A 16,094-nucleotide genomic window follows, 5' to 3' on the forward strand; every position below is an offset into this window, starting at 1 on the left:
TTATTCTGTATTGTTACCTCAAAAGATGATGTTCGCTTCTTATCTTTCATCCAGTGTAAGGATATCTGGAAAGACAAAGTATAGCTGCTTTCATTTCAAAAGTGATCAGCTGCTTGAGCTAGCAAGCAAGCTAGCTTCCAGGCGCAGTTATGCAGTTTCACAGCAGGCGCGGTTCCCTCGGAGCACCCAGAGGTGCTCTGTGGTCGTCAGCAGTGATGCTGTGGCTGCACTGCCAGACGGGGTGGCAGGTGGACCGGAGCAGATGTGGCTCAGGAAGTGCCGTCTTCTTGGCCTCTCCTTAATCTCTTTCAGAGTCTGGGTTCTTGATTGCGCTGTGGGTTGCTTCAGACTCCAGTATCGGGAGACTGAACCCCTTGGTTTTTTTGTTTTGTTTTTTTTGTTTTTTTTTGTTTTTTGTGTGCTGAGCTGGGTTGAGGACATGTTAAGCAGGTGGGGTGCCTCCCCTGGGTTTGCTCCTGGTGATTCCTGTGGTGTGGGGTGGTTCTGAGTAGTTCTGGCCCCACTGCTGGGGTATCTGCCGACTCAGTTTGTGAGATGTGGAGCTTCATCCTGGTCTGGTGCCTCATTTTCTTCTTTAGCAGTGGGCTTAGAACCAATGCAGATTCCCAAGTTAAGTATTTTTCCTGTGGCTTAATTATTACAAGTTTCTGGTACCTAAGCCCTTTCTTACTTTCTGTTCTGAGGGGAAGAGGAGATTATGGTGTTTCTCCCTGCTCCGAGTGGCCCCAGGACCTTTGCATGGCATTTGCCGTGTGCTTGGGTTTGCTCTACTGGGGTGAAAGAGTATCATGCCCCCCAGCACTCACAAAGGCACCTCTGCTCACCCTCCGGTGAGGTTCTGACTGGCCCTGGGACATCACCTGCTCCAGGATCCTCTGTGGCTCATCCCAGGAGAGATGTGGGAGAAGGAAGGGGAAAAAAGGCTTACACTTGTCGAGTGGAATTCCTGTAGATCTGAGTTCCACATTGATGCCTAAGCTGCAGAACCCTTCTGCCCTGGCTGTTTTGTGAATGGTAGTCAGTCTTAACCTTTTTAACCAAGTTAACATTGGCTGTCTCAGGAGGCTCACAGCTCCTGCTCCTCCTCCAGGGGAGTGCGCCCTCCTCCTCTGTCGGTAGCTGTCAGGCGCCCCTTCCCTCTGCAGCAGATTCTCCTGGGTCCTTGCCTGGCCTTCTCCTTACACGTGAGCCTGCAGCTTCATTCACAGCCGCTGTGTAGAAAGACAGGCACATCGATAGGTCCCTCCCTGCCCAGAGTGGGTGGAACTGAGGCAGACACTAAAAGCAGCTGACTGGCAGCCCTAGAAACACGAAGGGTTTCATTTATAGTTTCAGTCCTTTTCCTTCTTTCGAGCCTTGATTTAAAAAAGAAAAAAAAAAAAAAGCCTTGAAGTCCTGCTTCTGGATTTTCTAATTTGTGCAGGTATTAGTTGCCTTGTAATGTAATTAAAAATAAATAAAAATGATTTATAATTAGCTCATTAACTGTATCAGTAAATGGATGCTTTAAAGGGGATCATTGATCCCTCAAAATAGAAGCAATGCAGTCATTCCCTCATTATGCTGTACTTGAGATTTGCTCTAGCAACCCACTCTTCCTAAAGTTAAATATTAATCCAGACCCTATCAGTGCAACGTAGTAGTGTCTGAATCAGTTGTGGTTTTGGTGTAATAGCATCAAAGCATGTTACAAAATCTACAAAACTGCAGTGGTTAACTCCAAGTATTTTCACTAAGACATTGTTTTTTTGGGCAAAAATGCATAGTGAACATTGTGGAGCTGAGGTAAGGAACTTCGATTTCTGAGAAACCACCCGTTTTAAGGGTTTTGAAGGAAGAGTTGGAGGAGAAGAGAGAGAGAATAAATTAACAGTGAGTTTCCAGTATTTTCTGTCGCATTTTACGTTTTAGTGGAAAAAACTGGGAACTGAACTCACATGCAGTTTGTAAAATCACTTTTTCCCTAGCATTCAGGATTGATGAGATTTAATGGGGTGTTAAAGGTAAACTGAGGCACATAATTAACATGGACAGAACTGTAGACCTGAGTGTTGAGAGCTGTGAGATTTCAGTGAGTTGGGAGACTGGAAGCGTCCATTCTTCAGAGTGCAGCTCCTCATGTTCAGTGGGTTTAAGGTGCTGAAGCCTTTTTTTTTTTTTTTTGAAATGGGGTCTTGCACTGGTGCCCAGACTGGAGTGCAGTGGTGCAATCACCACTCACTGTAGCTTTGAATCCTGGGCTCAGCCTATCCTCCCACACCAGCCTCCTGACTAGCTGGGTCTGCAGACCTGGGCCAACACTCCTGGCTGGAAACAACTTGTATCCAGATCGGAGGAGGGCGTGTTCGTTTTCGTGACCTTTCCTTTCCCTTAAACATTGAATGATATCTGACCTTTGACCATCACTTTGCTTAAAAGAAGCTACTGGATTTAAAGTCTAGGATAACGTCCTGGACAAGCAAACCCATAGTATGTTCCTGTATGTTCCCCACCCAGAGACCTGGGTTATAAAGTGTTTGGTGTGCTGCTTCTGGCCCCACTGTTCTTTCTAAAGTGTTTTATTTTACATAGGCTGTCCTGGCTTCAGGGCTGTCACCTTTGCCTTTGTGCCCCTTAGTACCTTTGTTCTTTACCTACTGCAGTGCAGCTGCCTGTCCTTCGGTAGACTACAAAAAAGTCACTTTTGAACAACTTAGAAATTGTGCCTTGTGGGGAAGGCAGGGCAGAGCCTTGGGGCTGAGATGGAGGAGGAGCCAGCTCTGCCCTGGGAGGGATACGAAGTGCCCTATCTGCGTGAGGCTGGGGACGGGTGGAGTTGCTTCACCTCTTTGGCCCCAGCTTCAAAACCAGCCAGTCCTCCCTGGCTTTGGCTTTAATTCAAGTTTGGACAAACTGGAAAACCAGTTAATCCCATTAGCTCAGCTTCTAAAGCCGAAAATCATGTCCTGAAATGGGTCATCTGTTTTCATCAATAGCTTTATTAGCTATGGAATAATATAGTTTTGTTCTCTAACTGTAGGATCCTTCTTTTGCTCTTAAAATAGCTCAGTAAGTTGGGTCTCATAAATACATGCAGCAAGCATATACCAGATAACTAAAATACGAAAACATTGCTGATCTTGCTTTTTAGTACTAAAAGCAGAAAATCGGGAATTTACTAAATGGAGAAGGCAGTCGTTACCTTTTGATGGGTTTGGACTCTTGCAAGGTAGTGATTGTAAACAAGAGTGATCTTTTGTTGTTTTTCAATGAACTTTATTCTCTAATTTTTAGTAAAGCACACTAGGAAATAATGCTTCAGAATTCTGTTTTCTAGTAGTTTCTTGATTAAAATGAAAATTCACTAAAAAAAAACTGCTGTCACCGTTTCCTTTTTTCTTAAGATAACCAGGAAATGAATCATTCAGGGTTTGCTCCATAGTGATGGGTCAGGAAGCTGCCCCTGCTCTGTGTGGGGCAGGAGGCTTGCTAATGTCCCAGGATTTCACTTCGCGGAGACAAGCATCAGAGGCTTGCTTCATTTATAGATCCTACTTCTTTTCTACACCACAGCCAACTCAAAATGGTGACAAAATCTAAGACGAGGCTGGAAGTCACCGCAGAGCAGTTGGAAGCTCTGCCCCTGGTTCTGGGGGCAGTGTTCCTGGAGTTGTGTCCTTCGGCCCCACCTCAGTTTGTCCGTTCAGCTCCTCCGCTGAGAATGAGATTTGTATCATAAAGGAGTTTCCTGGGCCACTCGCAGCCCCCAGCTGGAGAGTGCCAGCCTAATGTGTCAGGAGTAGGGGGCGAGGCCAGAGGGCTATGTGCCAGCTCCTTCCCTAAGAAGCCCTCCCAGGCACTTCCCAGGTCTCACTGGCTGCCTGAGGCTGCAGGGGAGGGTGCTCAGGCCGCCTCCCGGCTGGCACTGCTTCCCGACGTGCCGCCAGCGTTTCTCATGGGGACGGGGATGATGGCATGCTCGGAGGGGCAGCAGGGCCTTGGGGCTGCCTCGGGCTGTCAGTGTGTCCTACTGGTTCTGAGATGCCACCTCTGTTATCCACTGTAGAAGGATATATTCTATTATGGTCGATGCATAGAAATTTCTTCGATTTAGAGACTGAACACTAGTGAGCAGAACTGAAATTGAGCTCTTAAAAGATTTTGATGACTGGTCTGTGGATAGCAGACTTTAGTGTGGTTTTTATGCGGACATCCTGCCAGTTGTAAATTCCGTGGAGGTTTGGTATGTGCGAACATAAGACTAAACTTATTTCTGTTTTGTTGAGAAGAAATGATTAAAACTTTTCATTGATGTACTTCTGTAACAGACTTTTGGAGAATTGAAGCAGTGGGTATATTCAGTATTTGAAGTCATAGATGAGTAAAGGAGGTATGTCGTAGTTGGCACTGGTGGCATGGTCTGTGGTCAGCAAGGCTTTTCTGTGAAGGTATGTGCACAGCTTTCTAAGGCAGTGAAAAGTCCTGGCAATGTTAGTATTGAATGAGATAATCCAAAACACTTAGTGACTGTTTACATTTTTAAAGGGATAGTTGGCCATTTAAATGGTTTCTGCTAACAGATCAAATTATTCAGTGCAGAGGTAAAATATTTTCAGAATGTTAATTTTAGATGTCATTTTATAGAGAATGTATATGAGCAATGACAAGGTCAGCAAAATATCTTAGCAAAACTTGATTGATTCATTCCATGCACAGGCAATCGCTGTTCTGGGCACCGGAGATGGAGCAGTGAGCCATTGCGTCCATCCACAGATGGCCTCCAGGATCGTGCGGTTGCAGGGAGGCCGCTGGGTGGGCACGGCTGGGCAGTGCCCTCATGTGGGTTTTGTTGGGCTGCTCTTAAACTGCGCACTGTTTCTCAGTTTGGTCAGTGTTCCCCCTCGCTGCCTGGCCCCCACCCCTCACCCTCTGAGGGCCTCACAAAGAGCCAAGCGGAAGGCAGACTGGGGACTTTGCAGGTCAGCCCAGAGGCTTTATGATGATGGTTGGTACTGTCCTGCGGCCACCATCAGTCTCACGCTCTGCCTCGTGCGCAGTCCCGGCGTCGTGCGGCACCTCGCTGGTCCCCACTCTCCTGGAAGAAGGGCCAGTGGGGCGCTTCGCCAGAGCCGCCTTGTCTGACTCCCTTATCCAAGAGGCATGGATGGCCGGGCCGCCGGCTGTGTCCTTTCTGTTCTGAAAAGGCAAAACAAAATTGTTCTTAGCTCTTATTATCTAATATTTGTTACAACAGTTGCTCACTTTTAGGTCCATTTTATTACAAATTTCAGACAGGTGTGGTTATTAGTGCCCCTCATTGTTTGGACACAGTGCCAAGGTCAGGAGGCCCCGTGTTCCCCTGAGCCCCCTTTCTGCTAGGAGCACGGGCAGGCCACGCCTCGCCATTAATCTCTCCTGTTTTAGGGGAGGAATACCAGGCCACCCCCTCTTCTCTCTGTGCAAGGGAACAGACATTTGACAAAAACAGATGCGGTGTTACGCTGATTTTGTGTGTCTGAGGCAGATTGCAGCAGGTGTTATCTCCATACTCTTCCTTTCCTGGAGTGTTGAGCATGTCCTGATAGTAGGGGATGCCCCGGAGGGTGGTGAATGTGGCTGCACAGGTCCTGAAAGCTATTTGATGTTGCTGTTACTTCAGGTAGAACTTAAAGTTGACAGTACATTCTACTCTGCAGGCAGAAACCTGGAGTGGCATTTTGACAAATTGGAATGCCCTGTTTATAGTATGCTTTAATGAGTTAAATCTGGGGGATGTGGATAGAATTTTAGCATCCTAGCCTTGGTATTCTTCCATGACTTTGGGCCAATTATTTAATAATTCCAAGCCTGCATCTTTGTTAGAATCTCTCTAAGTTTCTCCTGTTGTTATCCTCAGAACGGGACTGTGAGGTACAGGAGGCCACGTGGTGTAGTGGTTTAGGTGGACAGACTTCCCAGTGCTGTTCTCATGGAGAGCCCAGGCCTGTGCCTAGCTCTCTGCAGTGACAGTGATAGTGACTGGTGAAGGTAAAGGGGTCCACCCAGACGCTCTTGCTGTTGGAGAGAGGCTGGCCTGTGGCTCTTCCCTGGGGTGGATATTAACCTGCTAACGTGCCATATCTAGTCCTGCTTACATTACTAAGTGGTAGGAAATTTTAGGTAACATCTCAGACTTTAAAGTGGCCTACTGAGCGGGTAGAAAAGATAGTTAAATGCCTAGTATGTAGTTGGTGCTCAGTAATTGTTGAAAAGATAGAAGCTTTACTTCAAAGCTCTTGTAGTTTGTTCAGTTTGGAAAAAATATTTTAATGTTGGGATCTATTAACAGCTGGACTGGTGGCTGTCTGAATTGGGACCATAGTTAGGGTGACGTGTTTTCTTACCTTTTTTTTTTTTTTGGGTGAGACAGTCTTGCTCTGTTGCCCAGGCTGGAATGCAGTGGCAGAATCTCGGCCCACTGCAGCTTCTGCCTCCTGGGTTCAAGTGATTCTCCTGCCTCAGTCTCCCGGGTAGCTGGGACTATAAGCTCGTGCCACCATGCCTAGCTAATTTTTTTTCTATTTTTACTAGAGGTGGGGTTTCACCATTTTAGCCAGGATGGTCTTGATTTCCTGAACTCGTGATCCACCCACCTCAGCCACCCAAAGTGCTGGGATTACAGGTGTGAGCCACCGCATCCAGACACATGTTTTTTTAAATTAAATGTGATAGATAAAATTAGGCTGCAGGGATGGCCTGATTTGCAGGTGCTTCATGAGCAAGGGTGCCCAGCATTTATTTGCTGCTACTGGAGTCTCATGTGTGCTTGCAGCCTAGCCTTAAACCCTCTATGGGCAGTTTGGAATGCTTCCTCCAAATGACTTTTTTGGCAGGGTGGGAAGTGGCGATACTTCAGGTGAGAGACAGTTGAAATTAACTTTACACAAGAGCCAAACTGTAGGCTGACGCGGGGCCACTCACCTTTGGACTCACCCCTGGCGGGTCCTGTAAGAGGTGCTATATGCTTCCACTTTGCCCGCTGTTCATTGGCCCTGTTTTGTCTTCTGCTGTTTGCTTGATTAGTGAAACTTAGAATGGAAACAGGCAAGTTTGATTTGTTATAATTCCTAGGAGTCCTAGCATTAAGGAAGCAGATGAGTTTGATTTGTTATAATTCCTGGGACTGGATAATTTGCTTTCTCCTCTCTCCATCTTTAATTAATCTATTAAAGGAAAGGAGGACGACAGCACTTTTCCTGCAGTCATCGGTGTAGGCTTCAGCCTTAACTCATGACATAGGCTGGTGCCACTGACCACAGGGCTGACCTCAGCTCTTGGAGCCCATGGGGTGACAGGACATCAGCACCTTTGAGGTGGTGGCATGAGGCGTCTTCCAGGCCTTGCTCCTAGTGCTTGAAAACAGTGCTTTAGTTTTTTGTTAAGAGAGACAGAGGCCCTACTTACTCCTATCCCACAGGCATCTGGCTGTTGACCTCCTTGTTGGCCTCTTAAGGAGAGAATACTTGAGTATTGAATTAGATCAACTTTTCTGCCTCCAGGGACCCTGTTTCTCTCTGCTGAGACTGGCAGATGGAACCTGGATTTAGTGGATGGTCACCAGGTAGCTTGGGCGACCTGGGCCGCCGGGCCCCTGAGGACTCACATATCTTTTTTCCTGTTCACGTGTTCCTTCCCCACACCTTGGCCCATTCTCAGTCCCTCCCATTCTCCTTAGCTGAATTACTCAGGGAGGTGCTGATGGGGCCTTGGGACATGCACTGGAGCTGGGTCCCACCCTCAGACCTGTGCCCGACTGTGCCACATTCATTGGAAAGCTGCTTTCACACTTCCTGGATGGAATTCTCTCATTTTTTTCAGTGCAGAATCACTGAGATGATTTTTTTTTGATAAATCTTTAAAGGCCAGTTGTAAATTTATTGATAATTGGAATTGACAAAATTCACTTGTTTAGTGTTGCTAAGTCATACTGTGTAAGTTTGTTGAACACAGAGTTTTCATTTTATACTTTCAGAGGAGAAATGAAACTGAATTTCGTGGCCAGAAATATGTTTGAGTGTCATCCTAATGTAAGAACAGAACAGAAAGCGTGGTGACGTTTCATTGTAACTCTATTATGTTTTCTCTTTTGTCCATTAGACTACATGAGGAAATAATTGACTTTTATAACTTCATGTCCCCTTGTCCTGAAGAAGCAGCTATGAGAAGAGAGGTGGTGAAACGGATCGAAACTGTTGTTAAAGACCTTTGGCCGACGGCTGATGTGAGTATGTTCTTTGGGGTTCTGTGCCACAAGTCATGTGTGAGTAAATTTAAACGCCCTGTGGTGATGGGTCGGCTGGATCCACAGAGACCTTTTCCCGTTGGCCCGAGGAAGCAGTTCTCCAAGTGTGCTTTGAGAAGGCCAGGTCGCCTGCAATGCTAGGAATGCACGGCCCCCGGCCCACCTGCACCTGATGCCTTCGACAGCTGCGGTGGCCGCGGGTCTGTGTGACACTGGCGCACACTCAAGTGCGAGGACCATTGGCTGAGGGACTTTTTTTTTTTTTTGGAGCGGGGAGAATGATGTGATTGTTTCTCTTAAGTTCACCTTAAATTTAGAAATTTCGCCCTGTCACCCACCCCTGCTTCCCCACCACCACACATGGTAGCATATAATGTGTTCATTTTTGTAAAACTTGGAAGTGTTCCCTCATCACACACCACTCTTGCGGTGAAGGAACAAGTGTTTTTGACATGTGGAGAGGGGCCTTCTGGAATGCTTGGTGCAGGCGGTGTGAAGCCTGCCCCTGGCTGGCTCTGCTCAGCAGCCTTCCCTGCTGCTGGCTGGGCTCAGGGGACCGGCAGGGCTGGCCATGCTCTAGCTGTGAGGGGCATGTGTGCTCTTGGTTGGTGGTGGGCAAGGACGACCCAGTTTTCTGCTCCTCTTTAAAAATGATACATATTTTTGGCTTTAAACTTCAGAGCCCTAGGACAAGGCCCTGCCCCAGTGCCTTAGCTGTGGGTTTAAGAAGAGGTTGAAGGGTTCAAAGCTAGCTCTGGAAAGTCCTCAGCTTTGAAGGGTTGTAGGGTGAAGACGAAACTTGTTTCACCTCTTAACTTAGAGTTTTTAAACATTCCTTTTTGGGGCACGTCTTTAACTTAAAGGGAATTTTCTGGTTAATTGTTACACAGTCCCCTCCATCAGTTTCCAAGGTAGTTTTATTTTTTACCCAAGGGTATAGTGAGGGCTTTCTTGTAGTAAGAAGTAATGGTAGTGTGACTGCTTGGTTTGTGGTATACATTTTAAAGCAACCTCTCTTTCTTTCAGGTACAGATATTTGGCAGCTTTAGTACAGGTCTCTATCTTCCAACTAGGTGAGTACCAGACTGCATGGCATGGGCTAGTGTCTGTGCTTATTTAGAGGCTGGGATGGTGTCTGGGCGATATTAAGGGCTACAAGTAGATTCTTTGTAATTGAGTCTAAGGCGAAAAAGGCCAGCTGAAGGAAAAGACTGTGGTTACAGAAGGAAATTGGCAGAAAGATTTAATTTAGTGTTATGATGAATTCATTGCTTTGCATTTTGCCTCACACTTAATTTGTTGGGGTGCAAAAATGCTGGGTGCTGGAAACGTGAAGAAGACAGGTGGGAGGACTGTGGGAAGTAAACGCAATAGAAGACATTCTGCTGATACTTTAGAACATGTGTTTGAAAAATTGATCTTATGTTTTAATGAAGATTCAAGCAAAATTCTCTTTAAATAGTATTTTCTAAGGGTTTTTACCTGGTAAGAAAATGTCAAACAAGTTTGCATTCTAAAATGTAAACTGGTATTTTCTCATTAAGGATTCTTGATATCCAAATAAATTTCCGTGCACTGTCTCATTAAAAGTTTACCTTCTATTAACCCACTGCTAGTTAGCATTTGGAGGCTGAAGAGGCTCTAATCTCAGGATTTGGGGGTTGATGTTAGCAGGGCCAATGGGTAATTGAACAGGTTCGGGTATCCAGGAATCCCTGAGTCTGCAGGAGTGATCCAGTGTAGGTAGTGCTGGAGTAGGTGCTGGGAGAGCGGGGCCTCAGCCTGCTTTGGGGGCAGGCGTTTTCATCTGAATCCCCTCACATACCTAGTGCTGTTGGGAGAATCATTTAACCTTTGCTTTCCATCTTATGGAAGTCTTCCCTTCAGTTCAGCGAGGACTTGCTGTAGTTTATGAACTGCATTTCACTTCCTTAGGGGCCATAGCCTAGTGAGATTGTGTCTTGGCCTTTGGGGGAGACGCAGGCACATGTGCGGTGGTGCTTATCCTGCCCACATGAGTGTGTAGGCTGTGGTAAGGGGAGCAGTGGCTGACGTGCATTTTCTTCTGTCAGCGACATAGACCTGGTGGTCTTCGGGAAATGGGAGCGTCCTCCTTTACAGCTGCTGGAGCAAGCCCTGCGGAAGCACAATGTAGCTGAGCCGTGTTCCATCAAAGTCCTTGACAAGGCTACGGTGAGTGCCTGGCTTTGGCCCCTCTGTCTGGGCAGGAGCCTCGTCACATCCCAGGTGGTTACAGGATACGCCTGTGTCACGAGCTCGTGGTATTTTACACAGTTATTGGCTATGGTTTCGATGATTAATCTGCTTCTGGTATAGACAAGTGTTTTATGTTTTTGTTTTATAGTCATGATCACCAACTGAGAACATGTTTAGTGAGTCTGAACTTTTGGGATTTGTGAGCCCGTTAAACTGTTCTTGGAATGAAAATATATGATTGTGTCTACTCATGTTAGGATGAATAGGAAAGGAGAGTCATATCTGAAAGCGGACACTGACATTCAGGTGCTGCCCATTTTGGAGTGTTTGGCTCAATGATTAAACCATGGTTTTTATGATTACCATTTGCTACGTTAAATTCAAGAGGAACAACTTAGCTGTTCCTTCGTTGTTCCAAAATATATGCATATATGAAAAGCCTCTTCTCTTTGGGGGAAGTGTGTTCAAGATTCTAAGCCCCCAGTGACTGGGAGGTACTTGCCTGTCGTATGACAGTTCTTAGCTCACCTGTGCGACTGGCTAGCATTTCATTTTTAAATTTGTGTGTCAACTTATGTAGTGTGTGATTCACATCCTCCTAGTGTTTAGCAGAGCGTCAGTTAAGGTGGGAGCTTCCTCCTGCCTGTGTGGTGGTAGGGGAGGGGGCATTCACATGCTTCTCAGGTGATTCCTTGTCAGGTGCTTTTGATTGGGACTGGGGGCAAATTTTAAAACGTGATATATGCACTGAAAAGTGCACATGTACCAGGTGCACATCTTGGTGAAAGTTAACGAAGTACACGTGCTCACGTCATTGTCATGTGGACCAGAGAGAGCAGGCAGCACCAGAGGCTCCCTCCAGGCCCAGGTTCCAAAAGGGGCTGTTGGCTCTTCTCATGAGCATGAGACAAGCCCTGGCTGGCCACTTTCTCAAATGCTTATGGGCCTTATTGCACTTAGCTCTCCCAGCCACTCTCATCAGCAGACACTGTTGCTCTTCTCATTTTACAGGTGAGGAAACAGGTGCAGAGAGGTGAGGTAGTTAGCCCAACGTGGGTTGGCGGCAGTGCGAGGCAGCACCTGCGTTTAGCCCAGGCCGCTGTTGTCTGCTGCTCCTCTGTGTGTGCCAAGGGGCAGCGGGGAGGTGGATGGGAATCCTGACCAGGCGACCACCTTTGGAGTAGAGAACTAAGGTGCGGTTGTCCTGAGGACACACAGTAGGTTGAGCAGTTGTTGCAGTAACTGCTTCGTCCCAGTGACCTCATTACTGTCGCATATTGGCTACTAAGTACCTCTTCCTCTGTTGCCTGAAGGCCAGTGTAGACTGCAGGGAGAGCCTGGAGCCTGCCACTGCTCCTTTCCAGGGACCGTCCTCACCATGCAGCCGGTCTGTCATGGGCACAAGAGCCCCGGGGCGAGGGCTGAGTTTAAGGTGAAAGCTTGTCTGTTTGGAAGGACAACCCAAAACTGAATGTTCCAGTGTTACTCCTCACCTCAGGATTTGGGGTTGCTGCGGTGAGTGAGTGTGTGCAAGAGTAGGGCAGGAGAGTGGCAGGAGTGACTGTGGGGAGGAGTCCCTGAGATGGAAAGGAAGCTGCTTCCTGAACTCTGGGTGTCGGGGAAGGCATAGCCATCGAGTGTTGACTTCTTCCAAAGCAGTTTCTGATGAGTTCTTTGGGAAAGTATTTTGTTTCTCTGCCTTCTTAGAATGTGCTGGCCCCCAGAGCTTACCCTGTCTGGTGGTTGCAGTGGCGTCCAGGCGACTCTGGCCCCACTGGCCTGTCCTCACACGCTGAGTCCTTGGTGGTTTGCCCTCAAGTGTAGACATTAAAGCCCAGAGTAGGTGTGTACTGAATGCCCCGTCCCTGTGTTGCCTTTCACTGGTGTTTAAACCTTTCATCAGACCCTGATTGTTTTGGTTAAAGGAACTCCGTTTTTAATGCTTCACGGCTGAAGGAAACCAGACATTGCCTTTTTTCCTGGAAGAACACAGTTTCACTGGTGGGGTGGGCGGTGGGGCGTGAGTGTGGCCTGGACAGTTGCTCAGGCAGGTTTTGAGTGCCATTTGGTGACAGTTCTTGTTGGGGAGAGTATTTCTAAAATAGCCCTTTATTTGCTGAATCTTTTAGGGGAAAGTTTTTTTTGGTAAAATTATCTTAAAGAGTGAAAACCCAAAGTAGATAAACAATATCAGTATTGTTTGGAGAAACAATATCAGTATAACGTACAATTTAAAAAATGGCTTTGAAGTTACATTAAATTATTTCAAAAATTCGACCAAATAGAAGTTGGGGGCCAGGCACCTCTCCCCATCCCAGCACGTAGGGTGGGCGTGGCAGAGACTAACTCATCATGTTCCCTGTTGGCTCCCTCCCCTCACTTCTCTTTGATGCTGGGTCACCTCCGGTGCTGATGCAGGGCTGCAGGGGCGGGACAGAACGTGGGCCTTGCTGTGAGGGGCTGGGGCCTGGGAGTTGTCCTGGATTCAGGGACTACTGATGCTGACAATGTTCTCTGACCCCCTTTCATTACTAAGAAAAAACACCAAACCTCTGTACAGCTTTGCAGCATTTTGATGCCTGGCTGTGGAGAGTCCTGCATATTAAAGCAGTTCTTAAAATGAAATCTTTACAGGTACCAATAATAAAGCTCACAGATCAGGAGACTGAAGTGAAAGTTGACATCAGCTTTAACATGGAGACGGGCGTCCGGGCAGCGGAGTTCATCAAGAATTACATGAAGGTACTGTGCTTGGTGACCTCGCGCAGCGAAAGTGCAGGACTGGAGTGCTTATGCTCGGCGGCCTTTCTCCTACAGATGTTTACAGCTGTCAGCTGCCCACAGGGGTCTTTCGTAATACAGACTACACTTACATTATTTCTCCTACAATGCTATTTCTAGAGATACTTTGAAATTACATAGCTGGTTTTAAAATTTGCTTTTCTTGAGTAACCATTTTATAAAGTTGACAATTATTTTAGAGGGCTTTGTTAAAATGTTGTTTCTAGTTATTACAAAGAGACTGCTTCTAGCTCAGCGTGCCTCATTCGCAGGTTTTGCGCAGGGGTCCAGTGGAAGTTGATAAATCATGAACTGTCTTAGATATACTCACTTTGGGTGGTCTCAGTGCCTGAGGATGGGCAGAGAGATTTGGTTGAGCTGATGTATTTGGGACTCTGACCATGTTCATGGTCTTAAACGGGTGGTCGTGACCTTCTGTTACAGTAGAGGACATGCAGTCCTTAGCAGGGGCAGACCCACCCCTGGGTGGTCGTGACTTCTTCCTGTTACTGTAGAGACTGTGCAGTCCTTAGCAGGGGCAAATCCTGTTACAGTAGAGGCCGTTGTAGTCCTTAGCAGGGGCAAATCCACCCCTGCAATCTGGTCCCGTCTTGTTCCATTTTCAAGGGCCTTGCCCTTCAGGTTCCCCCTTCCCCCTTGTCATCTGGTCTGAAGGAGCACGTCTGCCCCCAGCACAACACGGACAGCAGCAGCCAGGCTTTCCCTCCCTCCTGTCATCTCCTGCCGCTCTGCCTTCCTTGCCACCCTCACTCTGCTCTCCTGCTCCGGAGGCCCCCACTGTCCTCACGGCCTGCGTAGCAAGCACATAAATACTCCAGCGAACGCGCTGGTCTTGCCTTGAGTTCCTTTGTGCCTGTGGACTCTTCATGGTGGGGGTGCACCCCTGCTGAGTCATAACCGAGGGAGAGCTCCACAGTCTCGATTTTCACAAGCCCCTCAGGAAATTAATTCTTAGCGTCTCCCAACCAAAGTTTGAGACTTACTGAGAGTCTTCAGATGGGCAAGAGGATGGAGGAAACGTTCCTTTCTGTCTTGTGTAATTTGCTATGTGAAATCTCTTTGAAAGTATGGTAATTACTCAATAAATCTTTTTCTTTTGGAATTTACAGAAATATTCATTGCTGCCTTACTTGATTTTAGTATTGAAACAGTTCCTTCTGCAGAGGGACCTGAATGAAGTTTTTACAGGTGGAATTAGCTCATACAGCCTAATTTTAATGGCCATTAGCTTTCTACAGGTACGTATGCTTTCTTGAGACCGTTTCTGTTGAGACATGTGTAAGAGTAGACTCTTCCAGCCAGTTGTCCTGTGGGTTCCAGCAGCCTTTGCTCTCCTTTTACTATATTGTTTCAATTTGTTAGAGGCTGATTTCTGATTCTTATATTAAAACCCTCTTGATCAATGCACCTTTCTGGAGGCTCCTTTGTAGCTCATTTTGTACTGGGTGTAACTGTTAGTGCGGGGGTGCCCATCTGGTTCTGTGGGTCCAGTGCACATCAGTGCAAGCTCAAGGAGTTCTCTATATTTAGAAATGTCCATTTCATGGTAAACAATAAACATTTCTTGGTGCTTGCCTGTGATTTTATATTGAAAAAAAATTGTCTCAGAATAAAGTTTGGTACCACATATGAGAAAAGGATTTACAAGATTGGTTTCTCAATTGATGAAACCTCATTATTTTGTCTGAAATTATATGTGGTCCTTATTTTGTTGAGTAACGTGGAAAATCTATCAGAAAACAGATGTGTTTTAAAAAATATTGTTAAATGCTGTGATGTATTGATAAACTGTACTTAACACTTTTTAAACATTTAAAATCATCTCTAATTGAAACAGTATTGTGTTTATATTTTCTTGAGTGAAGAATTCTGTTCTTTACAAAATCTTGCCTATATAATTTAGCTGCACAACTGGATTTGTCCATGTTTACCATTAATGTTGTACTTGTGATTGTGCTGAGCGAGCCGTTTCTGTTCATGATTTGGTAATGTTCTCACTGTCATGAATGCTATGATAGTAGAACCACTGGGTAACCACCTGTGATGATCGCAGCTTCCTTGGTCTGTCTCTGCAGAGATGCTTTAAGAGTAGTGAAAATGGAATTCCATGTCTGTTTTCTTACAGTTCAGGTCACACTGTCCTGTTTTCACTTTCCCCTCTGAGATGTGGCCGTTAGTGTATAGCCTTTCTTCCATAGTTTTTGGACATTATTTTGAACTAAACATGGGCCTCTGTTCTTTACTAGTATACTCCTGACTTGCACTATTTTCATGGCCTTGTAGTAACAACAGCTACTTAATACTTTGATCATGCATGTGCCATGTGTGCCTGGGCCCAGGGCCTCCTGCCACCCCCTCAGGGGGTCCTTTCAGTGATCCTGTGACCCCACAGGAGGCCACCATAGCATGAGTCGGATTCCTGTGTTCACTGCCACATCCCTGTGCCTTGTCCAGTGCCCAGAGCTTGTCCTGCCTCAGCGGTGTGACTGTGGCAACATTTGAGTTTCTTGACTGAGTGAGGGGAGGAGGCCCACCCTGCCACTGGCCAGGTTCTTGGATATGTGATTTTGGCTAAAAGACAAGGAATAAGGAAGGGAATGAAGGTGATGCCAGAATTGGAATCCTCCTCTTGTGTGGTGGAAATATGCAGAGAACTCCGGGATTCTTCTGAAACTTAAAAACATTTGTATGCTTTCAAGCTGCAGCTCCTCCTGGCACTCTGTGTTATAAATAGTTTCAAGCACCGTGCTTCTCTGAGGGATTTCTCTCATGTGCCCTTGTCCATCCCTTTCTA

General features: G+C 46.5%; 1 protein-coding gene across 1 annotated transcript in view; it reads left to right on the top strand.

The window, feature by feature from the left end:
- The window catches only part of TENT4A (terminal nucleotidyltransferase 4A), a gene marked incomplete at its 5' end in the record, with an annotated part of 42,774 nt that overhangs the window by 15,296 nt on the left and 11,384 nt on the right, over window positions 1-16,094 (top strand). The window contains 5 exons of the mRNA XM_025389384.1: window positions 8,137-8,260; window positions 9,308-9,354; window positions 10,354-10,474; window positions 13,133-13,240; window positions 14,410-14,538. Of these exons, the coding sequence (XP_025245169.1) occupies window positions 8,137-8,260; window positions 9,308-9,354; window positions 10,354-10,474; window positions 13,133-13,240; window positions 14,410-14,538 (529 nt within the window). The remainder of the gene's footprint in view (window positions 1-8,136; window positions 8,261-9,307; window positions 9,355-10,353; window positions 10,475-13,132; window positions 13,241-14,409; window positions 14,539-16,094) is intronic.

Source organism: Theropithecus gelada, chromosome 6 (genome assembly GCF_003255815.1).
Source record: "Theropithecus gelada isolate Dixy chromosome 6, Tgel_1.0, whole genome shotgun sequence".
Classification (NCBI taxonomy): Eukaryota; Metazoa; Chordata; class Mammalia; order Primates; family Cercopithecidae; genus Theropithecus; species Theropithecus gelada.